Source organism: Microcebus murinus, chromosome 5 (genome assembly GCF_040939455.1).
Source record: "Microcebus murinus isolate Inina chromosome 5, M.murinus_Inina_mat1.0, whole genome shotgun sequence".
Lineage (NCBI taxonomy): Eukaryota > Metazoa > Chordata > Mammalia > Primates > Cheirogaleidae > Microcebus > Microcebus murinus.
In genome coordinates this window covers 71,116,684-71,132,781 of record NC_134108.1, presented here as the reverse complement: position 1 = coordinate 71,132,781, position 16,098 = coordinate 71,116,684, and the positions used below count along the sequence as shown (strand labels likewise).

The 16,098-nt window shown below is 37.0% G+C and overlaps 1 protein-coding gene across 4 annotated transcripts in view; it reads right to left on the bottom strand.

The window, feature by feature from the left end:
• UBE3D (ubiquitin protein ligase E3D) overlaps positions 1–16,098 on the bottom strand; it is a 142,918-nt gene that overhangs the window by 120,279 nt on the left and 6,541 nt on the right. For 3 of the 4 annotated variants that reach the window (XM_076003165.1, XM_076003164.1, XM_012769149.3), the window contains exons 2-4: positions 15,660–15,856; positions 11,335–11,425; positions 2,155–2,386 (exon numbers count right to left, since the gene is read on the bottom strand). In XM_076003165.1, the coding sequence (XP_075859280.1) occupies positions 2,155–2,386; positions 11,335–11,425; positions 15,660–15,856 (520 nt within the window). Of the gene's footprint in view, positions 1–2,154; positions 2,387–11,334; positions 11,426–15,659; positions 15,857–16,098 lie in introns of those variants that run through there. The other variant, XM_076003166.1, reaches the window with a different exon arrangement.

Here is a 16,098-nt window from a genome sequence, read left to right as displayed (position 1 = left end):
AATAAATATAATAGGGAAATCTTCAGCAGATATGTTTTGACAATAAAAACTACATACTACCACATGGACCGAGGCTCAAATAAGGTAGTATAAACTCTAAAAGGGTACTGAAGAAAAATATTCTTAGGCTTTATTTTTAAAAGTAGATCTTTTAAATTAAAATATTATAACATGTTAATTTTGTTTAAAGAGAATCTCTGCTTTGTAATAATACATTTTTCTTCACCTATGCTTCAAGGAAATAATACAGTTGTGCAATGAAGCAGCCTAACAGTGTGGGAACTCAACAGAGCAAACTTTGAAGAAAGACATTGTTGTGGACTAATTAAATCAATATATTTGAGAGATGGCAATGCTGTTCAGAGAGGCGGATTAGCCTTCTGTCCTCGCTTTTATTTTCCTTTGTGTTGTTTCAATTTCTAAGGACCCTTGATATTGTCTTACCAAAAAAAAATGTTTCCCAAGGGGTACCATTAGGATGCTTTGTCACCATGTGACATTTCAAAACCCTGCTAGATGGCTAGACTGGGTGATATGATAAATAGGTTTTCAATAGCACAGAGCAGTGTTGTTCCCACAGGAGCCTTGAGAACACTGTTTAAGCAATCCCTCCAAATTTATGTTACTATTTTGGTCACAGGCACACTCTTTCAACTGCTACAATACGCAATTAAAGTGAAACTTCCATCCAGGCTAACTTGGAAACAATCTTGCCAATAGCAGCTTATCATGATAGTACATGATTTCCCACAGTCTCCTTGATACTAAAAACTTTAATGTCTAAATATGAAGGGTTGTTCTTTAACACATAAGATGGCTGTTTACAATGAAGAGAAATTCTTATAAGTGGCACATCTGATAAAGTGTAAATGTGAAGAATATATTTTAGCATAGAGTGCAGTTTATCTACAAAGGGAAATATGATTTCTCTCATTTAATCTTTCTCCACTCCTTTTTCGCTCATGCCCTCCAAATATATTGAAATGTATAGCTTAATCATAAAAATAAAAGTTAAAACATAAAATAATAAAGTATTAGCATATAAACTTAGGTAAAACCTCAAATTTAACATAATGATATTAAATATAAGTTTACATTAACTTCTTACCATTTACCTTTAAAAATATGGAATGCTAAAGTACTACATTTCACTAAAGTGAACCATTAGATAAAGGGATTTCCATTTATAGTGAGAGATAAGGCACTAAAATAATTTTAACTGACAGTTGTCAGTTAAACATCAATATTTGATGAATTTCCTTAATCTCCCTCAAAATAGTTCTATGATCAGGTTTACAACCTAAGAGCCACCCAAATGCTGCATATTTCCTGCAGTAGCTCAGTTCTTATTAGAAAAATTAAATGAGTTCTAAATGAAATTTGAAACACAATGCTTTTGTTCCTACCAATAATCAGATGTTGAAATGATTCTCTGGCAATGATTTCCATTACTTTTAAAATCACATCTATATTGACTGGCTATCTGGAAAATTATTTCTCATAAGGGCCAAGCCAACACCACTGATTTTCTTTTAAAATAAAGCAAACCACTTGTTCTCTGCAATAAATGGAAACTGCCTTCCCCCTAAAGCAACTTATATAGCAATAGCCACCTGACCTCACATAGTCAAGCACCAACTTAGAGCCTGAAACACTAGTTTTATCTCCATTCCTGGGCTTCTCCATTTCCTCTTTTTCCTTGATGGCATCTGCATTTACGACTTCAGCAGAAGGCTAGACTATGGGCAGAAACAGTAAAACACCTAGGGGCCTAATTGTAGAGTCAGTACTGGAGCAAGAGAGCACTTTTAATTTAGATCAGACTATTTAGGATAAAATGCATCCAGATTATGAAATACTGTCCTAAAAATAAGAAAGTGGGGCATTTTGGTTGTAAAACAGTAGCACTCCCAAGTCTAAGTGTGAAGAAGTCCTCTTTTCCTTGTTCCTCCAGGCCCTCTGTGGCTGTTTTGGTTTAAGACCATATGTTCTTCCCGTATCAACAGAGCAGAGCTGGAGAATAAAGGCAGTTAAAAAGAATGGATTTGGGCCTTAGAACAGTCTATGTAACAAGCCCTGAATTAAGAAAAGATTGAAGAACCCAGTATCTAAGCCAACCTCTAAATTAGCATTTATTTTGAGATGATATTTTACCGGTTTAAGATGGTTCTTGGAAGAAACACAGTGCATCTCCACTGGGGATGATTCAGGTCTTGGATGCCCGATATCAGTTCTTAAATTCACCAAGAAGAAAGTGTCTCCAATAAAACAGTCATTCTCTTGTGGATGAAGTGGCTTATTAGCAAAAGGGTCGGGATGACAACACCATTCTCCAACTAGAGCTCCCCAGTTCTCAGTCGGCAGTGGGAGCACCCTGAGGAGCTTCCTAGTGGAAAGAGGAAAAACTATTTTTTATAGCACAGAATGAACCTCACATTTTCTTAATGAAATCAGCATGAGAGATGAAAGAAACTCATCAACCACATGGCTTGCAATGTTAATTTTCCCCCAATTACAGAAGTATTATATATTCACTGTAGACAATTTTAAAAATGCAAAGAAGTATAAAGAAAACAAAAATCATCTCTTCTCACTGCCCAAATATAAGTAACTATTTTTTACATGATTGTAAGTTTCTTTGCCATCCTTTCAAGAGATACATTTATATATATGCATGCAAAATTTGGGATCAGTGGATATACATAAACTATATATTGCTTGTTGTATTTAGCCATATCATGGTTCTTAATAACTCCACAATATTCAATTCCATGGGTATGTCAAAACTTTTGAGATCATTCCCTCACTGGTAGATATTTAGGTTTTGAATTTTCCATTATCGATATCCATGTGATAAATGTTCCTATAGAAAACTTGTGTACACATCTGATTATTTCCTTGGGAAAAAAATCTTATGTGAGGTGATAAGCAGAAATGATATGCATATTTTAAAACCCAACACCCATCTGGTGAACTTCTTTCCAGAAAGGCTATACCAATCTATAATTCTTGTACTTACCATTTTAACAATTGAATACTATCATTTTTCCATCTTTCCACAAGTAATGAGTGAAAATATTCTCAATTACTTGTGAGACCGAATGTGTTTTCCTATTTATTGACCACTGTGTTTCTTCTATGAATTGTGATCAATGATTCTTTCCCAGTGAGGTGTTAGTATGTTCTTATTAATTTTTAAAAGTATATTCTATATTAAAAATATTGGCCCTTTGTCTATTATCTATTACAAATTTTTTGTGTGTTATTGCCTTTTAATATGGTTTACATGACTTAAATTTCAAAGCACCTAACAACTTTCTTCTGTGATTTCTTCTGTTATTATATTCTCATGAACTTTTAATTTTGGAATAATTTTAGATTTGTAGAAAAGTTAGATAGTTTAAAAAAAGTCACAAGACAGTTCCCAAATATATACTTCACCTAGCTTTCCCTGATGTTTACATCTTATATAACCATGGTAGATTTGTCAAAACTATAGACTTTATCTGGATTTCACCAGTTTTTCCATTGTCCTTTTTTCTTTTTTGTTCCAAGATCCAATCTATGATAACACATTGCATTTAGTTATCATGTCTTCCTAGTCTCTTCTGGTCAGTGATAGTTTCTCAGAATTTCCTTATTTTTCAGGACCTTGAGATTTTTGAAGAATATTGGCCAGACATTTCATAGAATATTCCTGAGTTTATCTGATAGTGTCTCAAGATTAGACTGGGGTTATGGGATTGGGGGAAGAATCTCACAGAGATGAGGTACCCTTCTCATCACATCATATCAGAGGGTACGTTCTATCAACACGATTTATCATTGGTGATGTTAATCTTAATCACTTGGTTAAGGTGATATCTGCTAGGTTTCTCCTAAAAGAATACTAACAAATTAAGGTGCATTTAGATGTTTTAAGTATGTAAAATGTGAATGTATCATTTTCTAACAATTCCCCCATGTTAACCATTGTTTTTGATTCCCCAATCCACTATGAGTCTCATAAAAGAGTAATTAGTTCAGAAGAGGGTAGACAATTTCTAACTGTAGAGGACAGAGCTAGGAACAAGCAAGGCTAATTTTAGTTTAACATAAGGAAGAATTTGCCCTTTCAAATTAGGATATGCTGCACTACTGGCATCATCAAGCAGCTGAGCCTGTTAAGGATACTGAGAAGGAATTCTTTCAATACATTCCCTAAAAGTCTGCTGTGAATTAGTCTGCTGGCACAAAATATAAATATAAACAGTCCCTTCTCTTAAGGTACTTGTGCTCTAGTAAGAAATATAGATATAAACAAACAATAAAACCACATGTAACACATGCGTATAACTGAGTAATGGTTCTAACCTATTAGGAGCAGGGGGAGTAGCACAGATCCCTTTGAATATGTAATAAGAACATTAGCTCCCTCCTCAAACACACATTCCTGCAAGCACACAAAATCTACATATTATTTTAAGGGATTCATAGGTCCTCAAAACCAATCCATGAATTCAGGTCAATATACATAAAAGTGTTAGGGGAGTAGACTGCACATGGACTTCAGAGAAGAGGTAATATGTGAGCTGGCCTTTGAAAAATAAATAGTAGTTCTCCAGACAATAAAACGAATTAAGGGCATCATGGAAGAAACAACATGAAGGTAGATGCCATATCTGTTTACCTTACTGCCTGTATTCCTACTGTCTGACATAGCAGTGTAAGCCTTACAGTGTAAACTCTTAAATATTTGTTAAAAAAAAAAAATGAACTAGCACATTTTAATAACTATAACACATGAGGCAACTGGTTAGGTCTGTTGCATACTGAGATTAAAGGGTTAACAAACCTTTTCCCTTGCTGCCTGAGAAATCTGACCTTTGGTTTAACCATCTAGCGCTGTTACCCTGGAAACCAGGTAAGATCTTAGACATGGACTGTATCACTAGGCAACATTGCTTATGGTAAAAATGATTCCCTGAACTGGGAAGAACTATGAATGAGCTTAAATGTCTGATGAGCATGCCATGCTTTGGGCTTCCCTGAATGAAATCTTTTGTGGGGAACCCTACAAACTATGCCCAAGAATTGTTACAAGAGATATTGGATGCTTAAGGCATGTGGCTTCTTCTAAGCCAGGGCAGTTCTAGTACCTCCCCCATGAAGATCTTGTGCCTTGTACCTGGAACTATGTCATGTGGAGAGACAGGAATCCCCAGACAGGTATGTGAGCTGTCACTTGCATAAAATGCTCCACAGCCCCTGCTGAGAGGAATTCTTGATGCTGCCCCCTGGCAAGAAAGTTGGCCTGTGGTAGTCTTGTGAGTCTGCATGTTTAGTTGAACTTAAAAAGACCCCTGGTGGGTACGACACACACCTTACTTCATTTAATGTTCACAACAACTCTGTGAGATAAGAAATATCATTCCTCTGTTATAATAGAAGAAAGTGAAGCTGGGAAGTATTAATCTACACAAGTTCACACAGTGAGAGGTGATCAGCAATGCCAACATCTTAACCCAAGTCTTATTGGCTCCAAAATGAAACTCTTTCCCTTGGAATATATTCCCTTTTCTGGCAATGTAGAATAACCATAGAAGAGACCAGGCAGGTGGGGTGGTGGCAAACTGTGTGGGGTGCTAGGGGCCACACTAAGGGATGGGGACTTGGTCCTACAGATAAGTGGGAAGCATTATAGAATTTTAGGCAGGGAAGTAACAGGTCCGACTTGAATTTTTATCAAGAAGAAGAGGGCAAACAAATTGCCTATTTAGAGTGGGAGTTAGGCCAAAATAGGCTCCTAGACCTTCTCTATCATGATTCTCTGTCCCCTGACATTCTGCACATAGTGTAAATAAACAGACCCTCAATGCACAAAAACTCATTTGTGATCAAGGAAATGAAACTGTATACCAAGATTTACAGTGACCTGATACAATGCTCATTAACACAAAATATATTTTAAACTTAACTTGCTTGACCCCATATCATAGTGAATAAAAGCTATAATATGTCTTATAACCATCTCCATAATACATCAGGGGCAAGAAAGTACCTAATTCTCAAGTCATTGCAAAGATAAAAGGGTTTTTATAGCAGAAAAAAAATTTTCTGATGTTTTGGAAAAATCATAAAACCTTTAAGAACAAAAGATGTATTTTAATCACAGCTCTACTTAAAGTATATCTATCTAAAACCCTGAAAAGCATACTTTGATATGTTCTACTTCCCAAGAGAATTTGCAAAATAAAATAGATACCATTTTTTTTCCAGGTAGTTTTTAGGTAAAAACCTGCTGAAGCTCAAAAAAAGAATGAAATTGTTTCTTAAATTTTCTCTCAGTTTAAGATTCTATGATGAACAGCAATGCAGGTTTATAGCAAATTAAAATTTGCTAGTTATTTTTAATGCATCTTGAGCACAAACTTTTGGAATAACTAAAAATACACAACTTTTAATAAATGCTATTGATTGATGATGTATTTAACACTTAAACATATACACAAGAAAATGTACCTCCCTTAAAGTTACAGAAAATAAGAAAATAAAGAGAAGAAAAATAAAATAAAGAATAAGAAAATAAACATACACACACAAAAATGAAATGCCCCTTAGCTTTAAAATCAACCATTAATTAGTGATAATCCACAATTTTAATAACACAAAGCTTTTACAGATTGGGTTATAATCAAACAGACATTAAGAATCTTAAGAATAGCATCAAATATTTAAAGCTCAAAATATGGCTGCTGAAATTTAGACATTAATAAATTCAAGTGACATTCTCTAACTGGTATGTCACAAATCCTATAAAACTAGCTTTGCCTTTTAATACTATTATGTACATAGTATGATTAGACCTATAAAAGTTTAATTATGTTCCAAAAGTTTGTATAATATTACCAACAGTCCAGGTTTGTGCCTGTAGTCTTTATTAACCTCTTTGTTCACTTTAACATAGAAAGTGACTGTATTCGCGGGAGTAGTTATTTTCAGACTACAATTATAGCTGATCTGCCAAGTGGACCAGTCAAGCAGTTGGATGTTCTGACATCTCATGTTTCCATGAAGCCCATCCTGCTGGTTTCCTTCTGGAGTTTCAACACCCTCATGAGCTCTGGGCTGACACCTTGCACTGCTCTGCCAGTGCAAGCAGCACGGGGAGGACCAGCCCAGAGACCTCAGAGAGCAGCCTGCTTCAAATGATCTGAAAATCAAAAGGCTTAGGTCTGAAAGTTTTGCTTGACAAAATGATGCCATTCAAGTATGACATGAATTTACTTCTCAGAGACATAAATTCCAAACACAATGACTGTTTAACTATTTCTAGGATGATTCACAAAGAAGAACATTTTATTATTGTTGCTTGACATCAGAGCTTTTTAGTCCCAAAAAGAACATAATTAAAAATTGTTCATGTTCAGACAAATTTTATTGAAAATTCTGATCTGGTAAAAATATAAATTGGAAATTTTTATTGTAAAGAAACGAGGTATTATTTATTTTCAAATAACCAAAACAAATGTCTAACAACATGTGATCCTAAATTAACAAAAAAAGCTGCTATAATTAGCAGATGTCATGTGCTCTGATGCTAATAAGTATTAAAAGCCATTAATGAGTCTAATTGAGTTAAATTGTAGTCTATACCTTATTTCTATAATTAGGTTGACAAAAACCTTTTTCATTAAAAAAAAAAGGAACAAGTGTTAAGTCTTACACTAGCCAAATAGTCATGAATCATAAAGCACATGAAACCCAAAGCATAACTTTATGAGGTTCACTGATAAGAGAATTTTCATGCTAATAAGACACAGGTTTATCTAATTCAACTTCCTCATTTTACAGATGAGGAAACTGAGGCCCAGGAAATTAAAGTAACTTGTTTCCAGATAATAAGTCTAGCTTCTAAGCAGATCTAAACCTGCTCCATTGCTCCTATTTGAGGTGCTCCCAATACAGATAAAATATATTTCAAGGTACTTTCCTGGGAAAGATGTTTATAATTAGTTTACTTTCCTTATAGCACATACAATCTCTTTTGAAATACCTTTGGTCTTGTTTTCTATTTAACAAGCACAGAAGTTGTCCTTACCACTCATATAAAACAGATAACTAAGGTAAAATGAGAAGACCAATGGATTTGGTATAAACAATCAATATAAAATTCATGTGCAGATATTTGAAAATATGTTCTTTCCCCATAAAACAAACAGTCAGGGGGCATGCTACCTGAGAGTAAAATGTAAGCAAAACCTTGAGTCATTTACTAAGGATTTCTCTGCATTACTGAAGGCATATACATGCCAGACACATACGTGTGATATGAAAAGGCTTTCAGGTAAGCTTTGCTCAAAAGAGGCAAAAGCTAAGTCAACTCCACTGTTTATTTTCTCAAAGAGAAAAAGGAAGAAAGGTGATTGATTTCCCTGGCACATACAGCATATGTGAATCAGAGTCCTGAAACAAAAGGAATGAAACTAGATAATTTGCTAGTATGCTAATAAGAACAATTTGGAAAAGGGGGAGAAGTCTATAAAACCAACTAAAGAGAGCTTGTTGTGCATTAACTGTTATAGATATATTACATCCTTTAACTCTCTTGACAAGTTTGAAAAATAGGCCTTATTAAAAGAAGCTGAGGTGGTAGAAACAAGGTTCCCCAACTAAGTTATGAAGTTGGAGTTCAAATCCAGGTCCCATTCTCCACACTACAGGGCCTGCCAATGGCCGGGGTAGAGAGAGTGAATGCTGTCCTTCGATGTTAGCCTCTAAGCCCTTCTAGTTCTCAGTTCCATGATCATAAAAAGACCAAAACAAAACAGAAGATACAGTTCCTAAATGGGAAAAATAGGGGCTACAGATAAAGAGTTTTCCATATCATCTTTTCCCAATGAAACACAAATATCAGCCAATGATGGATGAACATGTCCTTCACTGTAAGCAGCACCAGGAAATACTGTCACAATGAATGTGTCCCTACTGTAACTTCTAGGTCACTTCACTGTTGTATGGGAATGAATGTTTCAGAAACTTCATCTGAGAATTAAACCAAAACCTGAAATAGGTTGACAGAAGGAAAACATTCTTGGCTGAACTACAATGTAAACTGGGATGCTCTGGACTTTTCAGGATAAAGTGGGCCTGTCAATGAGTACAACATACTCTGCAGCAACTGTAACCCTTAGGTAATCCGAGCAAAGACAAGGTTCTCTCCTCTGCAAATTTAAAGTCGCCTCATTTCTTACTCAAGATGATCATTCTGAGGATGCTCTGTAACCCTCCACTTACACCAGAGTAACTTGTGTTATCTCATCCAACTGGGACACTGCCAGAAATCAGGAAGCAAGCAAGAAAGGCTGGTAGAAGGCCAAAATAAACACATCAAATTTATTCAATTCAATCCAGCCAGAAGTCACTGAGAGCATACTATTCACCAGGCACTATGGCTGATGCTGGGGATGAGAGCAGTGATGATGATGATAAGAATAATAATTATAGTAGTAGCTAACACATACTGAATGGTTGTCATGTACCAGGCACTGTTATAAACACTTAAACTTACTTGATCCTCCTAACAACCATATGAGGAAGGTCCTATTGTTAGCTGCATTTTCATAATAAGGAAATTGAGGCACAGAGCGGCTAAGTAACTTAACCAGGGTTGTGCAAGTTAGATGCAAACCCAGTTGGTCTGGCTTCTGAGTCTGCACTATGGGGCACTACACTATACTGCACTCTCAGTAGAGTGGGGATAAAGGATATAGGGGACAATAAGATTATTTCCACCTGAGAGTTTAATCATGAAGACAGGCAAGTAAACCTTAGAGGAGCGCCTAAACCAACCCAGGGTTTTGGAAGGCTCCCAGTAGTAACTGCCCTGTCAGCTGGATTCTAAAGTTCAGGTAGGAGCTAACCAAGGGAGACAGGAGCATAGTGCACATTCCAGGGGGAGAAAGTAGCTTTCATAAGTCCCCAGGGTGAAGGAAAGTATGAAGAGACTGTGAGAATCCACACTGATCTCCAGAATGGGGTCAACAATGATGTGTTTTTGGGGGGGAAGGCAGTAGGGTGGTGAAAGAGGGCTGAAATGTGAAGGTGGAGAGGAAAAAAAGAGGTCAACTCACAAAGGACCTGATGTGGCATGCTAAAGACATATGGAATTTATCCTGAAGAAAAGGAGGGCCATGGAAGGGTTTGAACAGGGAATCTAGCTGCATTTGACAACACTCACCCAGTGTCTAAATGGATCAGACAAAAACTAGAGGAAGGCAAAGTGGATGAGGAGCTGGCAACAAGTGTAATTAAGTGAGAAGACAGTGGCTTCAACCAAGGTAGTGGCCCCACAATGGAGGAAAGTAGAGTTACATAAGACATGCTAATGAAGAAAACAGAAAAAGTACCTGGTGAGAGACTATTTATGGGAGGAAACCCTTATAGGGAGGAACTCAAGCAATGATACCAGGTTTTTACCTGGAGGTTGGGCATTATTGAAACAAGGACACTGAGAGAGAAGCAGGTTTCAGATATGAAGGATCTGTTCATTTAAAAGTCACAGGAACTTGACTCAAGAAGCCCTGTCTAATAAAGAATTCTGAATTTTCTCTTTATATACTGTTAACAATAAAAAAGTTTTGATCTGCCTTTCCAGCCTTCGAGTGGTTAGACGCTGAAAATTTAGGGGGAAGAATTTGTGCCCAAGAAATAAGAAGGCTGACGGGAGAAAGAAGACAAAGAAATAATTAAAAGTGCCCTAGGGAATGCAAAAAAAAAAAGAAAAGAAAGAAAAGAAAAACACCCAGACTGCAAAGAGCCCTTCCTATCTCAACAGGGTAATCACAGCATATCGAACAGGTTACAAGATTAACCTAATCATTGAGAAAAGGTTAATTTGTGCTCTGTATGCTCTGTTTTAATAATCAGGGGAAATAGGAAATGGATTTTAGGAAGGCACTGATAAAAACAGTTCAATAAAAACTTTTGCTGCAAAACCTTTGGTTAGGTAGAAAATTCACTTACTGTGGAAAACCTCACTCACCATCACAATCAATAAAAAGTGACAACTCCAACGTCTCTGTTCCTAAGAGAGGTGCTACAGTGACCAGCACAGGCTTTTCGACCAAGATAAGCCTTCCTCCCTCCAAGCCGCATCCTATTATCTCCCCGGGAAGAGCCAATCACTCTGACTGCTGGCAAATTTTGTGGTTGATTTTGTTCAAAGTAACATTAAGCTGGCTCTCATCTGAAAGCCCTATATTGCTGCGTTGACAATTACTTCAAAAATTATGATAGAAAAAGAGATAATCATTGCCAGGCACAAAATTAATCAGTATTAAATGCATTCCTTACCTATCCTTTATGATGACTTCACCGCAGGATTGGCAATAAAACGTGCAATGTCCTTGGGCTGGTGAAGTTTGATGAAACATTGAAATCAGTTCTAAAGAAAATCAATGAAATAGCAAATCTGAGAGGCTGTAACGAATATATTAAAGTACTTAAAGAGTTTAACAGCCACGATAAATTACCACCAATAAACACTGTTTATGATCTACCTAGAAGTACACGTTTAATTAGCATTATCTGATGACTCAACCAGAAGCAAATATTGTGAAGTGTTTTCAAAAACAACAGATTTTGCTGAGGCTTTCAGAGCTAGGTGCTGCCCTAGATTACCCACGTAACATTTGTTGAGTTATTTCTCTCATTCCATAAATACCAACATTAAGGATGAGTGAAAATGAACCATTTCCTCCACACAGAGCTAACTACACAGATCTTCACCATCCTCAGCTTCCTTCTGCTATGTCTCATAGCACAGTTCTTCATCAGTGTGATTGCTAGTAAAGAGAGCTCTTAAATTTAAGTTAATTTGATTTAAAGGAGGTTTATGCCCACTCTGGAATATTACCATATGTACAAACAAAATGGATCTCAAACTGGTTTTTATTTCACAGGGCCCTGGGATTGCAATGGCTCTAAAGAGTCCACTCTTTCAAGAGCAAAATTAAATTTCTGATGAAAGCCATGGGAAAACACTGAAAGCCATGGAGAAAAATGTACATTTCCCACACTATGTGAAACAGAAGCATAAGGCAGCATATTCCCTTAGTTTGTTGTTTCTCTCGTGAAAAAAGGAAATCTTCATTAAAAAAAAACAACTCTAAAATATCGGTCTACAGAAAACCTAGTTAAAGAAATGATATCATATCCATCAGAATCAAGAAATTTGAATTTGGTTTGTGTTTTTACTCCACATGTATATTAAGGATAAAAAAATGGATGCTAGAAAATTTAAGCCCTAGCAATTAAAAATCCTTGAATTTCCAGGAGTGACCACAAATCCCTACCACACTAAGGTGAAATAAAGAGCATTATTCTTTAACTTTGAGCAGATTGATAGAAGACCTAGGTAAGACATCCAAAATAGTCCTGTCAGGCCAATAAACAAATATTCAGTGAAACACTGCCCTCTGCTGGCCGCCCAGAATGAGGCACTGGATCAGGCTTAAAAGGCAGAACTTTCTGACGCACAGGAACTGGACAGCACAGCTGCTGGATTGAATCTAACACTTCTGTTATATACATCACATCCTATTATGGCCAGTCCCATTTCAGGGGTCATGATCTGACACTCAAAACAGTGTGCCAGGTTGATGTCTACTATAAGTGTACTTAAAAGGGTGTTCTTACTGTTGAAAAGTCACCTTTTTTTCATCCTGAAACACAAACTTAATGCTAAAACTTTCAAAAGTCACTTCCTACAATACAATTTGATTAACGTTCACATCAGTATGCATCTACTCATATTTATTCATTCAGCAAGTTATTTATTCACCACCAATAGTGTGGAAACCACTAAAGCAATTAAGTGCTGAGGAATCTTATTTTGCATACACTTTCATGCACTGTGGAACAGGCTTTTAAAATTTTTCTTTTCAGATATTTAAGTAAAATCTCTTAAAAGTGTAAAGAAAAGGAGACCAATGAACACAAATAATATGCAAACCGGCACACAGAAAGCAATTTATTTTGTCCTATGGTTAAGATTAAACAGTGTTTGTAGATTTAAAATTTTATAAATAATTCCAGTTTTGCTATTTGTGTATTCACAGTTACAGACTATGGGTGGGCAACAACCTAATACTGTGTCCCTGGAGGTCTCCATTCCTCCATCCCTAAGGTCACAGTCCCAGAAAACACTGCCCTGTGAGTTCCTGCCTGCCTTTTCCCAGTTTCCAGATCCAACACAAGATTCCTGCTGTGCTTACTGTTGTTCATTATTGCTAAAGGATAAGGTGATGATATCACAAGATCCAGACTCCCATGGCCTCTTCCCTGAAACAAAACTTTGTCTGCCTATTATTAGGTGCACTCAGGGAGTCTTTTTTCCCATCTTGGCGACCCCATCCTTCTTTGCATGGTTATTCCAGTACTTATTCTTAGCAATTATCCTATGCCACTTAAGCTCCATTGATATCTCTTTTCTACTCCTTGTTCCTAACCAACTCTGCTCAACTCAAACTAGTTATTCATTAATCCAGGACATCAGCAAAAATTACTCTCCAGCAAAAAAGGAGTGAAACTCTATCTTCACTTTGCTTTCAAAAGCCAGGAATAGAGACTCAGGGGAATGCTCAATGTCTCCAGAATGGCTCTTCAGAACAATCCTACTAACCCCACCACCAGGATCCACACAGCTCAGATGAAAGGCTTATTATAGATGAGGCAGCAGTGAAGTCTCAGGGTATAGCTGAAAGAATTATAATCTTTCTCTGAGAATAAACATCACATCAGTGTTTTAGAGCCTGTTTCATCATTTTAATCCCCTAAAGCATATTGTTTACATTTTAAGAGATGTAATCAACACAATAATTTTATTCAATATAACTCTGAGGTCTTATGAAATTTTCGTGCTGCCTTACTGAATCAATATATCAATTATAAAATATTGTAAATATAACAGGCTTAGCAACAATCAAAATTAAATTATGTCTCAAACTCAACCTCAGGACCTTTACGTGTACTGTTCTATTTGGAACTGTCTCTACATGAATGAAATCATTTCTATCATTCAGTTCTCTGATCAAAATTCACCTCCCTCACAGTGGCCTTCCCTGACCACCTGTCACCCAACCCCTAGTCACTCCCTATCCCATTACTCTGCTTTACTTTACCCATGGCACTTTTCTTCGTATGCAATTAAATTATGTGTTCATTATCTGTTCTCACCCAATAAAATGTGCTCCATGAGAGCACAGACCTTCCCTACCTTGTTCACTTCTGTATCCCTGGCACCTAGATATTAATGCCTAGATGTTGGGAAAACATGATTGAGGAATTAATGAAATGTGGCTCATAAGATCATTATTTTATTGCATAACCCAATATTACTATATTAAAGACAGAAACAGGAGTTTGCAGGATTTTTTCCTGAAGGAATGTATGGACTCAATGGTTCACTTATTAGAAGCTGCTATCATGAGAGAGCTCTCAAATCTCCAGTAGGGATGTTTTCCAGGAAGGCTTCCCAGTATCTCAAAATCTGTGACCCTCCCTATGTCTTGAAAGACAAGACAAGGCAAATATGGACCACAAGATGGGAGCCACAGACAACGAGTGCACTTTGCCCAGAGATACGCTCCAGTGGTTATAAACAACCTGTTTATTAGAGAGGGGCTTCCTGCTCTCTCCTGGATTGGTGGATTAGTCCACCATAACTAATCAAAGAAATATTGAGTCACTATACCTCTTTTGTTTTACCTCTGTTAACTGACAACTACCTCTTAAAACTTAGAAGCTAGCCCCTGAAAGACTTTGTACCTGTTTGTTCACCTAGATTAGAAGCCCCTGGAGAAGACTTTTGACCCTAACCCACTACCTGTATCCCCTAGCAACTGCATTCTGATATGCAAATATGTTACCTTGACAACTGGTAATTGATGTCTGTGATTATAAAAACCTGTATGAATCTAACCATGCTGCTGGCGTTTATAGAGACACGCCAGTCTCCTACGTACTCCCTGCTGTGTTATATCTGATCTTTTTATATACATAAAACTATAAACTATAGTCTCTGTGTATTCTTTTATTTCTCTCTGTTGCCTATCAATTTCCTTATCCTCTGTAGTGACCCCTATCTTAGGGACTTGGCTCCATGGGGAGAAGTAGCTAATCTCTCCTCGGGCCTGCCTCAAATACTCTTCCCTGCACCTAGCACATAGCATGAACTGAAAGTATCTGTTAAATGAATAAATTACTATGTGATGCTTTATAATCAACCAGGCCTTGTACAACTGCCATCTGATTTAATCTTCACAAAACATCTGTGAGTTAGGAAATTTTACAGTTAAAGAAACAAAGCAGGAGGTATTGGGGAAATCTCTATACCTTCTGCTCAATTTGGCTGTGAACATAAAAGTGCTCTAAAAAATGGAGGGAGGGAGAAAGGGGGAGAGGAAGGAAGCCTCGGGTCAAGTGACATGTTCAACTGTACATAGCCAATACCAGGCAGCGCTGACAACGACCCTACTCTTCTCAACCCCCAGCTCTTCCCATGCTGCTGATGAATAGCTTTTTTTCACCTGGGAAAAGTTCAACTTATCAAAAGAAATATCACCTTTGATTTATAATGAAAAAGTAAACGCAGAAACAAAAGTGCTGATATCACTCACTTGGGCAGAATTCTGTGCGCGCATGCAGCCGCAGGTGCAGTCCATCTCCGGCAACGAACTGCAGCCCGCGGCAGGAAGAAGGCACAAGCCTGACCTCTGCTGGAAGCCAGATCTCTGTGCAGCCTTCAGGAGTCTTCATCTGGAGTGAGGATGGCGTTATGGAAATATCCATGGGCATACCTTCTTCTTTTGCTTCTCTGGTAATTAAAAATAAAACCCAAGTAAATTACTTTTTATGACGAAAACCACATGATGAAAGAAAAAAAAATGACCAAGGATCTCTCTGTTCCTCTTCAATAGGGGCTCTAAAGTCACTGCCTCAGAAAAACAGCAGCAAGTGGATCATAGAAGCCGCAAATCTACACTAGATTTAGATCAGGTCAGAGAGTACTCTTCATTGTCACCGTAACATGCAAGTCCTGGGACATATTTCTTATTC